The sequence below is a fragment of the Aristolochia californica genome, unplaced genomic scaffold (genome assembly GCF_029961685.1).
Source record: "Aristolochia californica isolate CCGP_79_NKW_82.1479 unplaced genomic scaffold, dmAriCali1.0.hap1 SCAF_13, whole genome shotgun sequence".
Lineage (NCBI taxonomy): Eukaryota > Viridiplantae > Streptophyta > Magnoliopsida > Piperales > Aristolochiaceae > Aristolochia > Aristolochia californica.
This window is the reverse complement of record NW_027181804.1, coordinates 2,815,470-2,833,363: the sequence shown is the minus strand read 5'-3', so window position 1 is coordinate 2,833,363 and position 17,894 is coordinate 2,815,470. Positions and strand designations below refer to the sequence as shown.

The window sequence follows — 17,894 nt, the reverse complement described above, 5'->3', positions numbered from 1 at the left end:
GTGCTCATATCACATCTGTCTGTTTGTTATATCAAGCTTGGAGGTGAGTAGTGGCGTTAGCATGGGTAAAGGTCCACACCTGTGGACATCTCTTGTGATATACTTCCCAAGTGGTTAGTCAGTTTAGGATTAAACTGGGTCCACACTTTATGTTATCCACGACTAAGTCATATGTTAGAATCCTTTTAAGGGTATTTTGGTCATTTTCACCAGTCTGGTATGTACCATGGTTAGAAGTATTAGTTTCAAATTTGGTAAAGTTCTAAGTAGTATTCAAGGAGATATGAGAGTTTAAGTTTAAGGGGCAATTTTGTAAGTTTGCTAAGCTTTCACTTAAGTTGTGTTTAATAAGAGAAGGGGGCTCAAACCTAATTGAGTGCTTTCTCACACCCTCTTTTCTCTATCTCTCTCTTTCTTCACAAAAATTGTATTTTTCTGTGGTATCAGAGCGTGAGATCCTGCTACAGAGCTCTTCAGGTGTTCCTCCCTAAAATTTTCATCTACTACAGGGAAAGTCCAGAATTTTGTCTGATTGAGGTTATAGGTCAAAATTTTTTCATCTTATTCTACCATAATCTTAAGGTTGATGACTTGTACTGCTAGTTGGAGCAATTTTATATGAACTTTGTGTCCCTAGAGGGACATATTGTTGGGATTCTGCCCATTACTGTCTGTGCAAATGTCAATCCTACCTCTATTGATTGTGTCACCTATCTAGAAGGTGGTGTCATCTCTTTTTGCCAATTGTTTGTGGTTTTTATATGAATTTGGATCTTTTTCGTTTCAAATTGAGTAATTGTTCTTGAGGCGACGTCTCTCATTGCCCTAATTGATCCAATATGGGGCCTACATAGTCTGTGTAACCTTATTTTTGGATTTTTGACATCCTTTTGTGCTGATTGTGAGTGTTTAATATGGCTGATTCTAGTGAAGTGTATACACCAACCAGAGAAACAGGAATTCAGATGCGAAGGACACAATTGATATTACTAATGAAAAATTGAATGGACAAAATTACTTAAGCTGGTCAAAATCAGTCCTATCTATCTAAAAGCCAAGAGAAAGACTTAAGTACGTGGGAGATGACCCCCACTTCCTATAATTGATGATTGGAAAGCTGAAGATAGCCACGTAATGACTTGGCTACTCAACAACATGGAATCCAACTAAAAAATCAGATTATGAATTGTGAAACAACCAAAGAGATTTGAGTTTCTCTTGAAACAATAAATTGTTACTACAGAGTTATATGCCAAGTTGTTTAGTTTGGAAAGGGGTGACAAGAAAGTAATCGCTACTACAGTGAATTGCAAAGTGTATTATAGGAGATTAGCATATGATCATCCCTTTATTGTTGATGAGAAAGAGCTGCGCAAGTAACACGGTCAGATATATGTGGCCAAATTTTTGGTTGGTTTGGCCAAATGTTGTTCGAGCTCAATTGTTAGTTTCAGATGATGTGCCTTCTCTTCCTAATGCTTTCAATAGGGTTATGCGTGCTGAATCTGCTGTAGTCTCACCCAATAGTAAAGAAGTAAAAAATGTTGAGGCTGCTGTCCTTAGCATTCAAAGTGTGTCAATTAGTCAGAAGCTCCCTATGGACGGGGTGGGGGAAGCAGAGGACGAGGCCGCTCTAGTTCAGGCCGAGGTTGAGGTCAAGGTGAAAGTAGAGGGGACAATAGGGGTGTACATTGTGGACACACCAACCATTATTTAGACAAATGTTGGGAAAAATTTGGTAAACCAGCATGGGCAAGTTCCAGTGTTTTTGAGAACAATGAGGCATCAACTATCCGTGTGGGTGACATTGTATGTGGTGTTCAGATGAAATGCTTCAGTAACTCCAGAGGATGGCTCCTCCTCTGCATCCATACCTTGAGCCACTTCTTTACCTAAACCCACTTTGGCCAATTTAGGTGAGTTTGCATTGCATGCGAGTCCAGTATTCACATGCGTTGTTGATTTTAGTGCAATGTCACACATGTTAGGTATGCCATTATCATTTTGTAATTTTAGCCTGTCCTCACCGTGTAAGCAAGTCACTCTTGTAGATGTTTCCACATCTTCTATTAGTGGAGTAGGCTCCATGAAACCTACTTCTTCCCTGTCTTTAGATTCATTGTTTTTAGTCCCTAAATTTCTTGTAGATCATCTGTTTGTTAGTCAGCTTACAAAGTCATTACATTTAAAAAAAAAAAAAGCTTACAAAGTCTTTGAATTGTTTAGTGACCTTCTATCCTACTTATTTTGATTTTTAGGACATTTAAACGAGGATGACGATTGGTTCAAGACGTAAGAGAGATGGCTATATCGCTTGGAGGAGCCATGCTGTGCTCATTGCCTGTTTTCTCATTAACAGGATGCCCTTCTTAGTGCTTGGAGGAAAAATTCCCCTTCAAGTTTTACAGCCCGATATTGAATTGTTTCCTTTGTCTCCTCGTTGGCTATGTCTGTTTTATTTATGTGTTTGATCCTACAGTTGATGAGCTCTCTCCCAAAGCCATTAAGTGTTTGCTTATGAGTTACTTGAGAACATGAAATTGTCCATCTGCTAGAAGAATATTTGTATCCGTTGATGTCATGTTCTTTGCGAACTCTCCTATTCTCCTTACCTCTTCCATCCCCTATTACTACTCTTGATTCGGATCTTGTTGCATCTAGTCTCGTGGAGGACGCTCCTAGCCCAGTGCCACCTGTTGTAGCATTTAAACCACTTCAAATGTATCTGTTATAAGACACTTACATGCATAGGGTGGCATTATGATAAAGAGTACAACTCTATAATAAGAGGTGGCATGACTTTATTATTGTACAAGTTGGAAGTATGTTCATTTATGTTTTTTTCTCTTAAGAGTGTAGTCTTGAGGGTATTATTGACATTGTAATCAATCTTCGGATTTCAACTATAAATAAATGCATGGGGGCATGGGTTAGCACATTTAGCTCTAGGCTCTCTTCTCTTCTCTCGACCTTTTGTAAAGATTATGAGAAGGCCCTGAAAATTAACAATATCAACACAAAAAACATACTAACCACCACAAAAATGCTCTCTTCGCCACCTCAACTAATCTCTTCTTTCTTTGAGTATCCCGAGGTAAGTGATATGTATCTTTCTGTTGCTTTCCGTTAGAGTGTTCGTGCATGTCCACACGATCCTATTTCTTAGTTTGTTTAATTTGATTCCCTATTGGGTCCATTAAAGAGTTTGCTCTGTCATTATCTTCGGGTACTATTCCTTCCTCAGTGCAGGAAGCTGTGATGTCTCCCGTGTGAAAGCAAGCTATGGATGCTTTCATTGAATTAAGAACATGGACATTTTATGTGATTAGCCTCTTGGTGCTATCATTGTGGGTTGTCGTTGGGTTTATGTAATTAAGTATATGGTTGATGGCTCTATTTAAAGGTATAAAACTCACCTTGTAGCTAAAGAGGATACCCAAACCAATGGTATTGATGTTATTTAAACATTTTCTCTTGTAGCCCGATCGGTATGCTTGTTTCAGTGGTAGTGACCAAGGGATGATCTCTATTTCAATTAGATATAAAAAATGCATTCTTATATGGAGACTTGGAAGATGAGGTTTATATGGTGTAACCTCCTAGGTATGTTGCTTAGGGGGAGACTGAGAAGGTATATTGGTTGAATAACCCAAGCAGAGTCTCAAAGCACGGTTTGACAAGTTCAATAAAATAGTCACGTCATTGGGCTATTCTAAAAGTTTCTTTGATCATTCCTTGTTTAAAAGATATACAGGTATTATGGTGCTACTGGTCTATGCAAATTATATAGTGTTATTTGGAGATAAGCAAGGATTGAAGAGGTGAAAGCACATCTTGCCAAACACTTCTAGACTAAAGACTTAAGACCATTGAAGTTTCTTTTGGAGATTTAGGTAGCCGGAAGCAAAGTAGTAGTTGTGTTTACACAACAAAAATATATGACAGACATGCTACAAGAATATGGGTTGCTGGGGGCAAATCCTGTAGAGGACTCCTATGGAGATGAATCATAATTGTTAAATTGGGTCCAAGTGAAGAACTCAGGGAGAAGACCATGTATAGTCGACTATTAGTTAATCTTTTTTATGCTATTGTTATGCATCTAGATATATCATTTCCTGTTAGCATGATTAGCCAGTTTATGGAGTGCCCTTGTAAAGTCCATCTAGAGGTAGTTCAAGGAATATTATGGTACTTAAGGGAGCACCAAGGAAAGGTTTGTGGTATGAACCTCAAGATCACTTGAAGATAAAGGCATATTCAGATGCAGATTGTTCAGGGTCAAAATTGGATAAAAAATCTACTACTGACTATTTTTTTTGTGGAAGGAGACTTAGTTAACTGGAAGAGTAAGAAACCTGTTAGGTCATTTGTGATGCAATGATGAGTGGAGCAATGGTTACTCCATATGTTTTGTCCGCTAATTAGATTGGTGATACATTCACCAAAGCTTTGGGCAAGAAAGAATTTGAGATTTTTTGTTATAAGCTGGGGCTTCTTGACATATATGCTTTAGCTCGAGGGGGAATGTTAGAATCCTTGTAAGGGTATTTTTGTCTTTTCACTAGTCTGATATGTACCTTGGAAGATAGCCATAGGCTGTTTGATGTTTGAAGTATTAGTTTCAAATTTGGTATAGTTCTCAATAGTATTCAAAGAGATATGAGGGTTTAAGTTGTAAGGGGCATTTTTATAACTTTGTTAAGCCTTCACTTAAGTTGTGTTTAATAAGAGTAGGGGGCTCAATTTCTGCTCCCTAATTGAGTGCCTTCTCACACATTCTTCTCTCTATCCATCTCTTTCTTCACAAAGTTTATATTTTTATGTCATCCAACAACCATTAGAAACATTTCATGTTGTTGTGAATCTGGTTGAAGATATTTTATGTGTATAGGTACATGAAAAGTTTTTCCTTTGTTTGCATTCACCCATTCTGCATCACAAACTCATTTCCCCCTTTTCTAGCATCTTCAACGGTATCATCCATGGCCTGGTGGCCATGTTTCTCATCATTTTATTAGCTACAATGTTCACCCGTCAGGTGTTAGATTGTGGCGGACATCAGACTTAGGCCCCATCTCACTACATCAATAACACTTATCACCCCTTGGGTGGCGGCATTAAGGTCGTTGTGCTGATTTTGTTCCTGTCCTTGTCTGTTCCATTTCCTTTCAGTTGTCAATTCCACCTTTTGTTGGGTTGTCTGATAATACAGTAATCTGTATTAGACTGAAAACCTGTTCATTTGGGCTGTCATTTAGCATTTCTAGTTTCTGCCAGTCCTTCAAGAGTTATGTTAGACTTTCTAGACTTTCAAGAGTTAAAGAGTTATTAAATTACACAACTATCATGTTGTTACCTCCTCTTTCAAAAAAAGTTTTCCTTTGAAGATGACAACTTTGTATGAGTTATTTTCAGTCATGCTATCATGGATTGAGACTCGAAAAATCTATGTACTTTTAAAGTTGGGTCAAAGTCTATCTCAAAATGACTAGGCAAATCAGAAAGCCTTTTTCCCAACTAACATCCCAAGATCTTTCTTCTCATTGATCCATGTGGGACTATCCTTACACTCTTCCCTTTCATCTATGGGCCCTCTATGTATCTCCTACATGTAGATAGTTTTGGGTGGAGGCCCAGGTAGGCAAACTGTTCTTATACCATATTAAGTTGGTTCCACATTTCATCCTAAAATAACTAGCTAAATTAGGAAGTCCTTTCCCAATTAATAAACCCATGATCTTTTTACTCATTGATCTAAGTGGGACTATTGGTCAACATGTAACACATTCTCGTATGCCTTATTAGGAATTTTGGTAGTTCTAGAACAACTACTAAATATAGTCCCTTGCAAGGAATTGTACTTACGAAGTTCTTTCATGTATTGCCAAGGTGTGTCCACTGCTTCCCCATTTATGTCTCATCTAAGTAGTTGCTTCTACCCTGCAAATGTTCCTCCCCTATGTATATAGGCTACTAGCCTGACCTGAGCACCATGTGCCGCTACTCCTCTTGGGTTCGCCTCCCTAGCCTCTGCAAACTCCTGTTAACTGCATGCATTGCTTACATCCTTTGGTGCCTCTGGAAGGAGAGGAACTCTAGACGGTTTGACTGTGCTTCTCGCTTTGCTGTTGAGGTGGTCTGTACTGCTACGGGCCTCATCTCTACTTGGATCCACACTCAGAAAGAATTTGCTTGCCTCTTTTGTGCCCCTACTCGCAACAACTGGAAGATTATTGCTTAGATGTCCGTTTCCTCTGCACTGGGTTGCTGTTTGGGCGCCTCGTCCCGCCGGTTATTATAAGTTTAATTTTGATGGCAGTGCATTTGGGAACCCGGGTTTGGCTGGCTTTGGTGGGGTGATTTTTAACCCCGGAGGCTCTGCTATTATTTCTTATTTTGGTCCTCTCGGCATTGCAAACTCAACTACTGCTGAGTTCTCTGGGCTCCTCCACGGGCTTCGCCTATTTCAGGACCGCTTTAGAGGTTCGCTTATTGTGGAAGGAGACTCCAAAGTCGTCATTGGATGGAGCTCCACTGCCTCATTCCCCCGTGCATCATTAGCAGTTTTTCGTAGATATTATGGATATTGTTTCCATTATTACTTGTACTTGGTCTCATGTATTTAGATCAGCCAATTCGGCTGCTAAATTGGGTCCCGCCCTTCAATCTCTTGTTGTTAGGGGAGGTCTCCCTTGATGTATTTTCTTGTTTTGCTTTGAAATAAAATCTTCACTGTTTAAAAAAATACAGGCATGCTATTGCCTCAAACAATCTATTGCATGTATGTTTGCAGACCTTGGAGAGATCCCTATGTTGGTTCCAATATGGGAGTGTTATCTTGCATCCTGGCACCTCTTTCATGCAAATTAACAACTGCTTTATGGTGTAGCGTGCATGTGTCAGCAAACATTCAGAAAACAACTGCAGTATGAGAAGTAACAGCCCAATATGCCAAAAGCTTTAGAGCTGATGGCACTCAGAATACTTGGCCCTTTAACAGTAGAATATTGTGGTGCAGAAAGAAAATGGAAAGGACCCTATCTTTACTGTGAATTAAGGATATGTTTTCAGGATTTTTAAGTTAGTGTATTGAACATGTGCAACTGTTTCCCTTTTGCTGATCATCTATACAATCATTTTGCGGATGAAAGCTGCTGTAGTTTGAAAACTGATGAACCTCTGTTGTATCCTATCTTGTGAAGGCAAACTTTATCCATATGAAGATTGTTAGCCTTTTTTAGCTTTATTGTTTATGAAGTGTGATGGTTCATGTGTTGTTTAGACAGCAATATGTTGCAGCAAGGATAAAGGGCTGTCACAATCTCAGTTCATCTTGGAGAGCTGTTCTGTTGTTGTGTAAAGAAGTGGACAACTGGGAGAGAGATGAAATTACTTTTTAATATGTCTCAAATTCATATACTTGTAGGATTGACATCCCTTTTCAACTGTGGAAGGGATAATTGATCACGAATGTGGATGTTCATGTTCAGAGGAAAATGGCACTGCAAACAACTTTTTTTATGGTTATGCTTGTCAATTGAACTTGTCATACATATATATTCAAAATTTTTGTGAAGCTAGTTTGAAAACTTTTAAGTTATAGCAATTTTAGGTTGTACTTACTTTTTTTGCTTAAGTTCCGGGAATTAATGTATTTTTTGAAGTTTGAGGACTCGTCCGCTATGTTGGCAGTCTTAAGTATTTATTTTTTATTTTTGGATTTATGTGTGTTTTTGGTTTTGTTTCTTTTGATTTGCATTTTATATCTCATATTCTTTCATCCTTCTCATCTTTTTTGTTATGGAATCAGAAGTTTACTTGCTGATTAAATTTGGATTATGTGTTTGAAAAAAGTAATTTTATTTTGTATGTGGTGCTTCAATTGATCTTGTTTTTTTACAATAGTTGTTGTTCACCTTTCAACTATTCATTATAATTTCGAAATAGTTGTGGTTCACCTTCAATCATTCATTTCTAAGTTACCTGTCTTTTCAACTGACACTTGGTATCTCAGGCCGCTCCTGTCAACATAGTTATCGGTTCTCATGTGTGGGTTGAAGATCCTGTATTGGCCTGGGTTGATGGAGAAGTTGTTAAAATTGATGGGCAGGATGTCCAAGTGGATACAATCAATGGAAAACTGGTATATATTGATCTTTCAATGGTTTCTGTAGTTATATATGTTTTCTCTTTAACTCATAATTGTTGCTGTCATATGTTATTGAAAATTTTTGAATTATATTTATGCTTTGGAAAAGATAGTTCAGATGCAAAATTTGTTCCCAGTGTTTAAAATTTTCTCAGTTGATTCTTACTTATTTGTTTTCATTTATGTATTTTTTTCTCTTTAATATCTCAGTACAAGTAGTAAACTATGCTTGAAAAAAGTTCCTATCTTCACAAATCATAGAATGCTCTTGTAAGCATACGTCATTGAATGTCCATATAAACATTCAAAGATAAATTTGATCTCTATTCAACAAAATATAAATTTGATCTCTAAAACATTATGATCAGCTGACTCATACTATGTAACTGACTAGTATTATCATGTGTTGTTATTATCATTGTATTTTTGTTGTCATTGTCATTCAAATTGATGAGGGGGGCATCCACAGGTTGTTGCAAATCTTTCCAAGGTTTTCCCAAAGGATACTGAAGCTCCAGCTGGAGGTGTTGATGACATGACAAAGCTTTCTTATTTGCATGAGCCTGGAGTTCTTCAAAACTTAGCCACTAGATATGAGTTGAATGAAATATATGTAAGCTTTTGCTTTTCCTTCATGATATATATATACATTCACGCAATGAGATGCTCACCTTTTTATTTTTCTTTTTTAACATTTTGTAGACATATACTGGTAATATCTTGATTGCCATTAATCCATTTCAAAGACTGCCTCATTTGTATGATACACATATGATGGAGCAATACAAAGGAGCAACTTTTGGGGAGCTGAGTCCTCATGTTTTTGCAGTTGCAGATGTTGCATACAGGTGACTTCTTCTCCATTTTATACAAACTAAAGGGTGTGTAACTTGTCAAAGTATTGTTGCTAAACAACTTACAAATGTTTTTATTTAGTAACTCTTATGTGTATCTGATGCAAATGCGTTTAAAAAACTATGGTCAAGTAATACAAATATTCTAGTTTGTTGGTAGAGAGGATATTAAGTACTTCAGAATGTTAAGAGCATGACGTATTTCTTAATTAGTTTCACTTATTTACCTGATCTGTTTAGTCCTCTGGATACTAATTGTAACTTGGGGTTCTTTATGTAATTTTTTCTTGCATTTTGAATATAAATATAAGATAGGTGAAGCCTAGGATGGAACTCTTATTTGATGCTGCAGCATGGTGGTTTAGATTCAAAGAATAACAAAGTTGAGTGCTTCTTCTAATGTGTGGGTGACCTAGATTTTAATGACAACCAGGAAAACTACAACCTGAATTTAAGTTTCATGGGTAAATTTGAAGGACAGAAAGTAAGGTTTCTGCAGCTATTGAGAAAAATAGCAAATAGAGAGAGAAAAAAAGATAAGTTTACCAAGAGAGAACAAAACCCAGAACTTAGTAGCAAAAGATGGATTCTGTGTTACATATGAAGTCCTATTGATATACATATTGACAATAGGAAACTCCTTTTTAGGAGACTTTGATTATAACTTTCTAAATCAGTTTTTCTTGCTGAAAAGAATGTTTTTTTTTTTTTGAAACGGGAATGGTTGCTAACTTAAAAAACTTGCTAACTTTAGGCTACATTAATTTGGAAACAAACACCCAAACTTAAAACAGGAAAACGCTATTTGATAAAAACTTTCTAATTAAAACTTTTAACAAAAAGCAAGTTGCTATTTAGGGGATGCTTCCCATTGTAACAACAAGTTGCTTGTTTAGTTAAAATTTCTAATTTCAGCAAGTTTGTAACTTAGAGACTTTCTTATCTACAACTTCCTATTTTTGCAACTTGACTTTAACATAGGAAATTTAGGTCTTTTTTTTTAATTTTTTTCAATGGCTAGGCTTCTCCTTATCCCTTCTTTTTTCATAAACATAGATATTCTTCAGCTAGATCTTCCACACAATGATTGCCTGCATCACTCAACAAGTCAACTCTCTGTAATATTCTCTATTTTCTTTATCATTTACTCAGTTCTCTGCGTCAAGAGCGCCAGTACAGACATCTGAAATGTTCTTCTCAATCTTGGAAGATCAACAGTTCTAATTTGTCAAAAATAAAAGAAAAAATTTTAAAAATAGAGAAGGGAAGAGATTGAATCTGGATGTGGAATGAAGAAGAATTAAAAAGTTGGTGAGAGAGAGAGAGATGGGATGAAGAGAGAATTCTACTCTAGTCTTGAGCAGCTTCTATCTGCTGAGCCCTCACTTCTTTCATTAATGAATACCCACTTACAGTTAAAGTTGTAAATAAATGTCAGGGGCATTGTAGTAATTTTATATTCATGTATAGTAATTTTATATTCATGTATTATCCCTATAGACCTAGGAGAGTAGTTACCAAGTTGTTAAGTGTTAGTTTCAACTTTCATATAGTGTAACATGCTCCCCCAAATTTTATAATTTCTCTTGTTTTATTAATACATCTTTATCAAAAAAAAAAAAAAACTTTCATATAGTGTTATTCTAGGAGATATAGGTTATTGGGTCTAGAAGGGCATTTCTGGAATTGTACCTATCTGTCACTTAAGTGACTTATTTGGTTAAAGGAGGTGTCGAATCCCTCATCAATAACAGTACCACACATTGCAGCACTCTCTCTCTCTCTCTTTGGTGTCTCTCATCTCCTTCCTCTATTTCTCTCTCTTTTATCAATTTTTACTCTGACAATGTGAAAGAACTGTCCTTCTTCCTAAAACATCAACTCACTGCCTATCTTATGTTCAATGACTCTGCCAGTTCCAGCTATATACGAGGTGATGTCGTTCCTACTCCTTGGTATTTTACTGTTTGTCTTAAATTGCATCAACTATCTATTTTGTGCTGGTAACTAGCTTCTTCATTATTAGAGCCCACTTGAGCCGAATTTGACCTCGAGACCCAAAAAAAAAAAAAACTCATTCGAATAATTGTAGCACTTGTGTGTGATCAATCTTTAGTGTTAATTTTAGAGGCCAGCCCATCAGTGCTATCAACATCATTGCATAAGATTGATCTTTTCTTTATTTTAGTGGTATTTGCACTATTGCAATTTTGTTGATTTGAATCTTGGCATAGTCACCAATCAAGCTAATGAATAATTAACTTTAACGTGCATTGAGTTTGTTTGGGCTTTACTTGCTAGGATCCACTAGTACAAGCAGTTACATAGTAGTTGCATTATCTAAGGTGTTGCCTTATCTTCTGTTGTAGAAAACAAGGATGACATACTTAAGCAAATCCTAGAACTATTAAGCACCATCAATGATAGGCTCACTGCCCTAGAAGGTTCAGACCTCAAAAGGGAAAAGTCCTGTAGGAGTTAGGTCACCTAGGGGCTATGACACTGAGGATGAGGAACTTGCCCATTCGTGTCCACATATATTTTTTCCTCCTATGAACCGCACATTCTATATTCCTTGCCTTGAGGAACTTGAAGCCAAAATGTTGAAACATATAAAGGTTGAGACCCCTACGTTCAATGGTCTCTTAGACCCATGTGTATTCTCCACATGGGTTCGTGAGATGGACCGATTTTTTGAGTGGTACGACCTATGTGAGAATAGAAAAGTTAGGTTTGCAAAAATGAACACCAATCAATAACTGTTTTTGAGTCCCTTCGATGCAGAGGGGGCTCGTGAGTCGGCTTGTAAAGATTTGAATCCCATTAAGCAGTCCAGAGAGTTCTGTTGTGGTGGAGTCGGGGACTCCAAGTGGCCCAGCGAAGGAGAAGAGGAGAACCATTTGTATTGTGGATAGCTTCTCCATAGCACGCAGGACCTGGGTAGCCAAGAGTGCTCCCATCGAAGTTTAGCTTGAAGTGACTCGTTGGTGGAGGGACCCAAATAGCCATAGTCGGGGGGCGGGAAGGCTGAGACAACCCAACAACCAACTGTCAGTTTCCTGTGAGATTGGAGCTGCTGAAATTTTTGAATTCTTTTTGGGTAAGTAGCCAAGTTGTTATGTGGCCCTTAATGTTATCAATCTATATTTCAGAAGGGGAAGATTTAAAATTGCATTTTCTCATGTTTGTTTCCTTCCATAATCCCCATAGGATATGCCCTATGCAACATGAAAGAAGCATCTTTCCAAGCTTTGGGAGACTAGCACTGGAGATTGAGAGGATAGTAGATGACAAATTTTGTGAGGCGCAATACTGAAACCCAATTTTATTTAAGAGGGTGGTCCAGATAGTATGGGCATAATGGCTTAGAGTATATGATTGGCATTTTCTGGAGCATTTTGGAAAAGGACCAAAGGGATCTTGGACGGGGGTTCCACACCGAATTAAATAATCTGAGGTGAGGATTTTATTTCTACAAGTACTCCAGATAAAAGTTTTTGCACGTGGCGGGGCAAGTAGGGTCTAGGCGGAGCCTGCAGGGTGATTGGATTGATTTGAAATGGGGTTACTGAGGAAGTTGTAAGCTGATGCAGTTGAGAAGGTACCTTTTGTACAAGGGGTCTAGATCAATGTATTAGGGGTTAATTTGGGGTTTAGCCATAGAGATGCTTGAGAGGAGATTAGACGCCAGAGTGGCTTTAGAATTTGAGAGAGCTCTTCAGAGGTTCAAATTCCAGCGCCCGATTTCAGACCACAGATCTGCGATAGAAGCGTCAACATTTCTTGCCAGGGTTGAGATAGACTCATAGCTGTTGTTGAGGCTGGATCGTCCAAGCCACCAATCGGACCAAAATTTTGTGGAGGTCTCGTTACCGACCTAGCATTTAACAATTTTCTTGAAATCAGGAAGTAACATGGTTATTTTTTTCCATACAGGGGATAGTCAGTAGTGTCTTCCCCCCTCAGTCCACCAACCCGGATGTTTGTTGGCTTTGGTAGCTACTAAAGTTCTCAAATCAGATCAAGGAAGAGATTGAATTTCCAAATCCATTTTAGGAGGATAGCAGAATTCGTAGCAGTAGTTGTTAAGTTGTGGAGCCTAATTAGCACCCTACGCTGAGTTGGTCGTTGTTGTTTCAGTAAGGGTAGTTTGGTAATTTTACTCTTGTATCGTGATTGCTTTAATTTTCTCTTTATAATTGAGGGGTGCCGCTATTAGGGTTTGATCATCTTAATCCGAGGAGCATCTCGAGTTGCAGCCCGAGAGGTTAGAGTGAAACACTTGTAAGTGTGCGATTTCTCTTGTAAACTATTTCATCTTCATAGTGGATTACTGCAACAGTGGAAGACAAGACGTAGTCTCACCTTGAGGCGAACCTGTATAAATCTTGTTGTTTTGTTTTCGTGTTTGCTTTTCCTTTTTTCCGGGATTATTATTATTGTTCTCGTTAGTTTGGATTTGGGCCGTTTAATTCCTAACAAGTGGTATCAAAACTTTTGTTTGTGATTGAGAGCAATGGCATCAACACTAGGGATCAACAATTTTGATGGTATGGATTTTGCATTCTGGATGATGTAAATCGAAGATTATCTGTACAGTAAAAAACTATACGCACCACTTCTGGATATGAAACCAACAAGTATGAACGATGATGAGTGGAATCTCCTTGATAGATAAGTGTTGTATTGTGACAGTCAGTGTTATTCATTCAGCAAAGAATCCTGTTTATCATGCTAGAACAAAGCACATACAAGTGCATTATCACTTCATTAGATCGGCTCTGGAGGATGGAGTCTTAGCACTTGAGAAGATTCAGGGGAGTCAGAATCCGACTGATATGTTGACAAAGATTGTTACGATCGAGAAATTGAAGTTGTGTGCATTTTCAGTTGGACTTCTCTTTGAGGATTGAAAAGTTGTTGCCGCTGCAGAGGAGATATTGATGATGGATTAGCCTCCAAGTGGGATATTGTTAAGTTGTGGAGCCTAATTAACGCCCTACACTGAGTTGGTCGCGGATTGACCTGCACGGTTAGGTAGCCGTGGGGGTTGGAAGGGGGGCGGAGCCCCTATCCGATCAACGATATATTGACTGTTGTTTCATTAAGGGCAGTTTGAGAATTTTACTCTTGTATCACGGTTGCCCTAATTTTCTTTTTATAATTGAGGGGCGCCACTATTAGGGTTTGATCATCTTAATCTGAGGAGCATCTCGAGTTGCAGCCCGAGAGGTTAGAGAGAAACACCTATAAATATTCTCTTGTAAACTATTTCATCTTCATAGTCGATTACTGTAGCGGCGGAAGACAAAACAGAGTCTCACCTTGAGGCGAACTTGTATAAATTTTGTTGTTTTGTTTTCGTGCTTGTTTTTCCTTTCTTTCGTGATTATTATTATTGTTCTCGTTAGTTTGGAATAAGGGCGTTTAATTCCTAAAGCAGTATCATGGATACCAAGTCCGCAAAGGTGTTTAGGTTTGCATTTCACTAAGTGATACTTTTTCTCACCATTTGGCCCTCCCCACAAAAAATCTTCTTTTGATGAGATCAAGTCTGTCTCTAATTGAGGCGGGGCACTGGAACATTGATAGAAAGTATCCAAGGATTCCATGAAGACAGGATTTTTTCAGTATCAATTTACCTGCTTTAGAGCGAAAATTTCCTCTCCAGGAAACCAAGCGACCCTCTAGTCACTCAATAACAGGGTGCCAGGAGCATTTGGAGGGTAATCCAAGGGTCAGAGGAAGGCCCAAATAAGTGCAAGGAGTCTTCTCAGTTTTACATCCGAGGTAGCTAGCCATGGAGTTCAACTGGTTGGGTTCAATGTTAAAACCAGTGATGGATGATTTTGTCCAACTGACTTTTTGGCCAGAGGAGATTTCAAATAGATTGAGCAAGGATTTGATGTGAGAAATTTGGTTCATAGTGCCTTCGCAAAAGAAAATGGTATCAGTTGCATATTGTAGAAGGGCGATGTCCTATACAGGATCTGAGGATATGGGGCTGAGCCATCCTGAACTATTGGCTAAGCAAACCATGGCCGACAAATGCTTAGCAATAAAGGTGAAGATGAAAGGTGATTGTGGGTCTCCCTGCCTAATTCCCCTAGTTCCATTAAAGTACCCACACGACTTTCCGTTAACAAGAACAGAATAAGATGCAAAAGAAATGCAGTTTTCGTTTGCAAAAATGAAATGGACAGGCACCGCTCAACTTTTTAGGGAAAATGTTGAAAGGGAGATCACGAGAAGACATGAGCCTCCTATTACTCATTGGGAGGAAATAAAACTCAAGCTCCAGACAAAATACCTTCCCCCTTCATATAGGAACACCCTTCTAGATCAGTGGCACAATCTTAGGTAAGAGAATCAATTAGTCACCCAGTACATTGCTCAATTTGATGAGCTCCTAATGTGGTGTTCTGTTATGGAAGACGAGGTCATCACTTTAAGCAGGTTCCGAAAGGGCCTAAATGATGACCTTAGATGAGAGATGATGCTTTTGAGGTGTCACCAACACAAAGGATGTTTACGAGTTAGCCTCTAAATTTACACCCACATGAGGGTCAGACACCCGTACAATGCCTTTTAGGTCTTCCACCACCAGTGCTCAAGTCTCAGGAAAGTTAATTTTAGGAGTTCCCCCTTAGAAACCGTGTCGTAATCTGGAAACCCCTCCATCAGGGGCAAGAAAAGAATTGTCAAAATTCAACTCGAGGATTCAGTGTCATTAGTGTTGAGGATTTGAGCACATCACGTCCAATTGTAGCACTCGAGCCCTTCTTGTCGGGCGTCAGCAATACCCACAAGAAGACCAGGTAAACATGGAGTAAGAGCCAGATCCCACCGATTTTGATCTCTTAAGATGAGACCGGTGAGGAAAACAAAAAACATTGTGAATTGCGTTAGATCACTCACATTCCCGTTAATAGGTTGAATGTTGTTTGATGTGCGTTAACTCAACCCAAGGAGTCTGACAGTTGGCGTCAGATTACTATCTTTCACACTCATGTCAAGTATAGAGATAAGGGCTGCAAGGTCATCATTGATAGCGGCAGCTGCATCAATGCCGTTTCATCACGCATCGTTGCCCACCTCGGCCTAAAGATAGTTCCACATCCCAGGCCCTATCGAGTTTCATGGGTCAATAACACTTCCACTTCAGTTGAGGGTAGGTGTCTAGTCCCCATTCACTTGCTCGAATACAAGGAAGACATTTGGTGTGATGTAATTACCATGATGTGGGTCACAACATCTTGGTTAGGCTTGTATGACCAAGATGTTACCATTTATGGGCGTTCAAATATTTGCTCCTTCTTGTTTAACGGAAAGACCATCCATCTCAAACCTACTGTCGACCACCCTCAAACCGATGGTCAACTGAAGTTGTTAATTGGAGCTTAGGAAACCTCCTTCGCTGCCTCGTAGGAGAGCACCACCGCACTTGGGATCTGGTTCTTCCAAAAACATAGTTTACTTACAATCACTATGTCAATAGGTCCATCAGCATGAGCCCATTTTAGGTTGGCCACAATTATCAGCTTATGAAACCATTAGATCTCATACCTGTGTCACCTCATGCTAGGGTTTTGAAGTCCGGTACAAAATTCACACATATAATTCAAGACCTACATGTTTTTTTTTAAATGATGCTGAATTTTATTATGAGAGCTCAAACGAGCTGATTACACGAGGGGAAGCCTTCCCAAACAATGAGAGATTGCTGGGAGGTTCCAAATTTTGCCAATTTATCAGCCAAAGAATTGGCTGATCTAGGAACGAGGTTCCAATTACAATAAATGGATGACACAATATCAGCAATACAATCAATGATTGGCCAGTGGCGCCAAGGAGGGGAGCTTTCTTTTGAACACCAGCTGATGACAGTCTTTGAATCGCCTTCAATAATCAGCTTGCCATGGAGCCGCTCTTTAAAGATTTGGAGGCTGAACAGAAGAGCACACTTCAGTAGTATTTGAATCAGCGATACCCACCGGCCCTGCATAGGATAAAATAGGGTCTCCACTGCTATCTCTGAAAACACCACTAGCTCCAGCCGGCCTAGGATAGCCTAAAGCACTGCCATCAAATTTGAGTTTGATGCAGTTGTAAGGGGGAGGATCCCAGGTGGCCATAACCTGATTCCTACGAGGGCCCGCCATGTGCGCTATCAAACCTCAATTTTCTCGAAGGGAGACACCTGATAGAGAAGCAAACTCCTTCCTAGAATGTTGCCAGCTCGAAATAAGGACCACTGCCTAAGACGCTATATTATCCGGGTTGTTAGCCTTGGAATTGAATCTCCGGTTGTTTTGCTCTACAAGACCTACATGTTGAAATCACTAAATGACTCCAAACAAGTAATTCCCAATACAGACTTCAGGCCAATATTCATAAACGTCATAAACAATTTAAAGTGGGTGACTATGTCATGATTCAGATTAGGCCTGAGTGGTTTCCTACTAGAACCACCCAGAAGTTGCAATCTCATAGTGCAGAACCTTTTAAAGCGCTGAAAAAGGTTGGTCAAAATGCTTATGTTGTGGATTTGCCTTCAAATTCGAGCATTAGCTCCACTGTTAACATTGAAGATTTGATGGTATATAGGGGCTACCCCTCCATTCCATATGACTCCTTTTCCTCACCTTTTGACTCCACCCCATCGGTTGACACCCCCTTTCTTCCTCACCTGATATCCCTTTGGATCCTATTCCAATACCCGTAGCACCGACACATAACGAACATATTGATGCTATTTTGGATGGACAAATTGTTTTTACCAAGAGTGGCACGATTCAACTTTTCCTAGTGCGATGGACAGAGTGACCAGATTTTGATTGCACATGGATTACCAGGGACACACTAGTGACCAGATTTTGATTGCACAT

General features: G+C 38.9%; 1 protein-coding gene across 1 annotated transcript in view; it reads left to right on the top strand.

The window, feature by feature from the left end:
• Positions 1 to 17,894, top strand: part of LOC137948092 (myosin-17-like) — a 42,828-nt gene that overhangs the window by 2,574 nt on the left and 22,360 nt on the right. Inside the window, exons 2-4 of the mRNA XM_068794037.1 lie at positions 8,018 to 8,146; positions 8,622 to 8,765; positions 8,855 to 9,000. Coding sequence (XP_068650138.1) covers positions 8,018 to 8,146; positions 8,622 to 8,765; positions 8,855 to 9,000 — 419 coding nt within the window. The remainder of the gene's footprint in view (positions 1 to 8,017; positions 8,147 to 8,621; positions 8,766 to 8,854; positions 9,001 to 17,894) is intronic.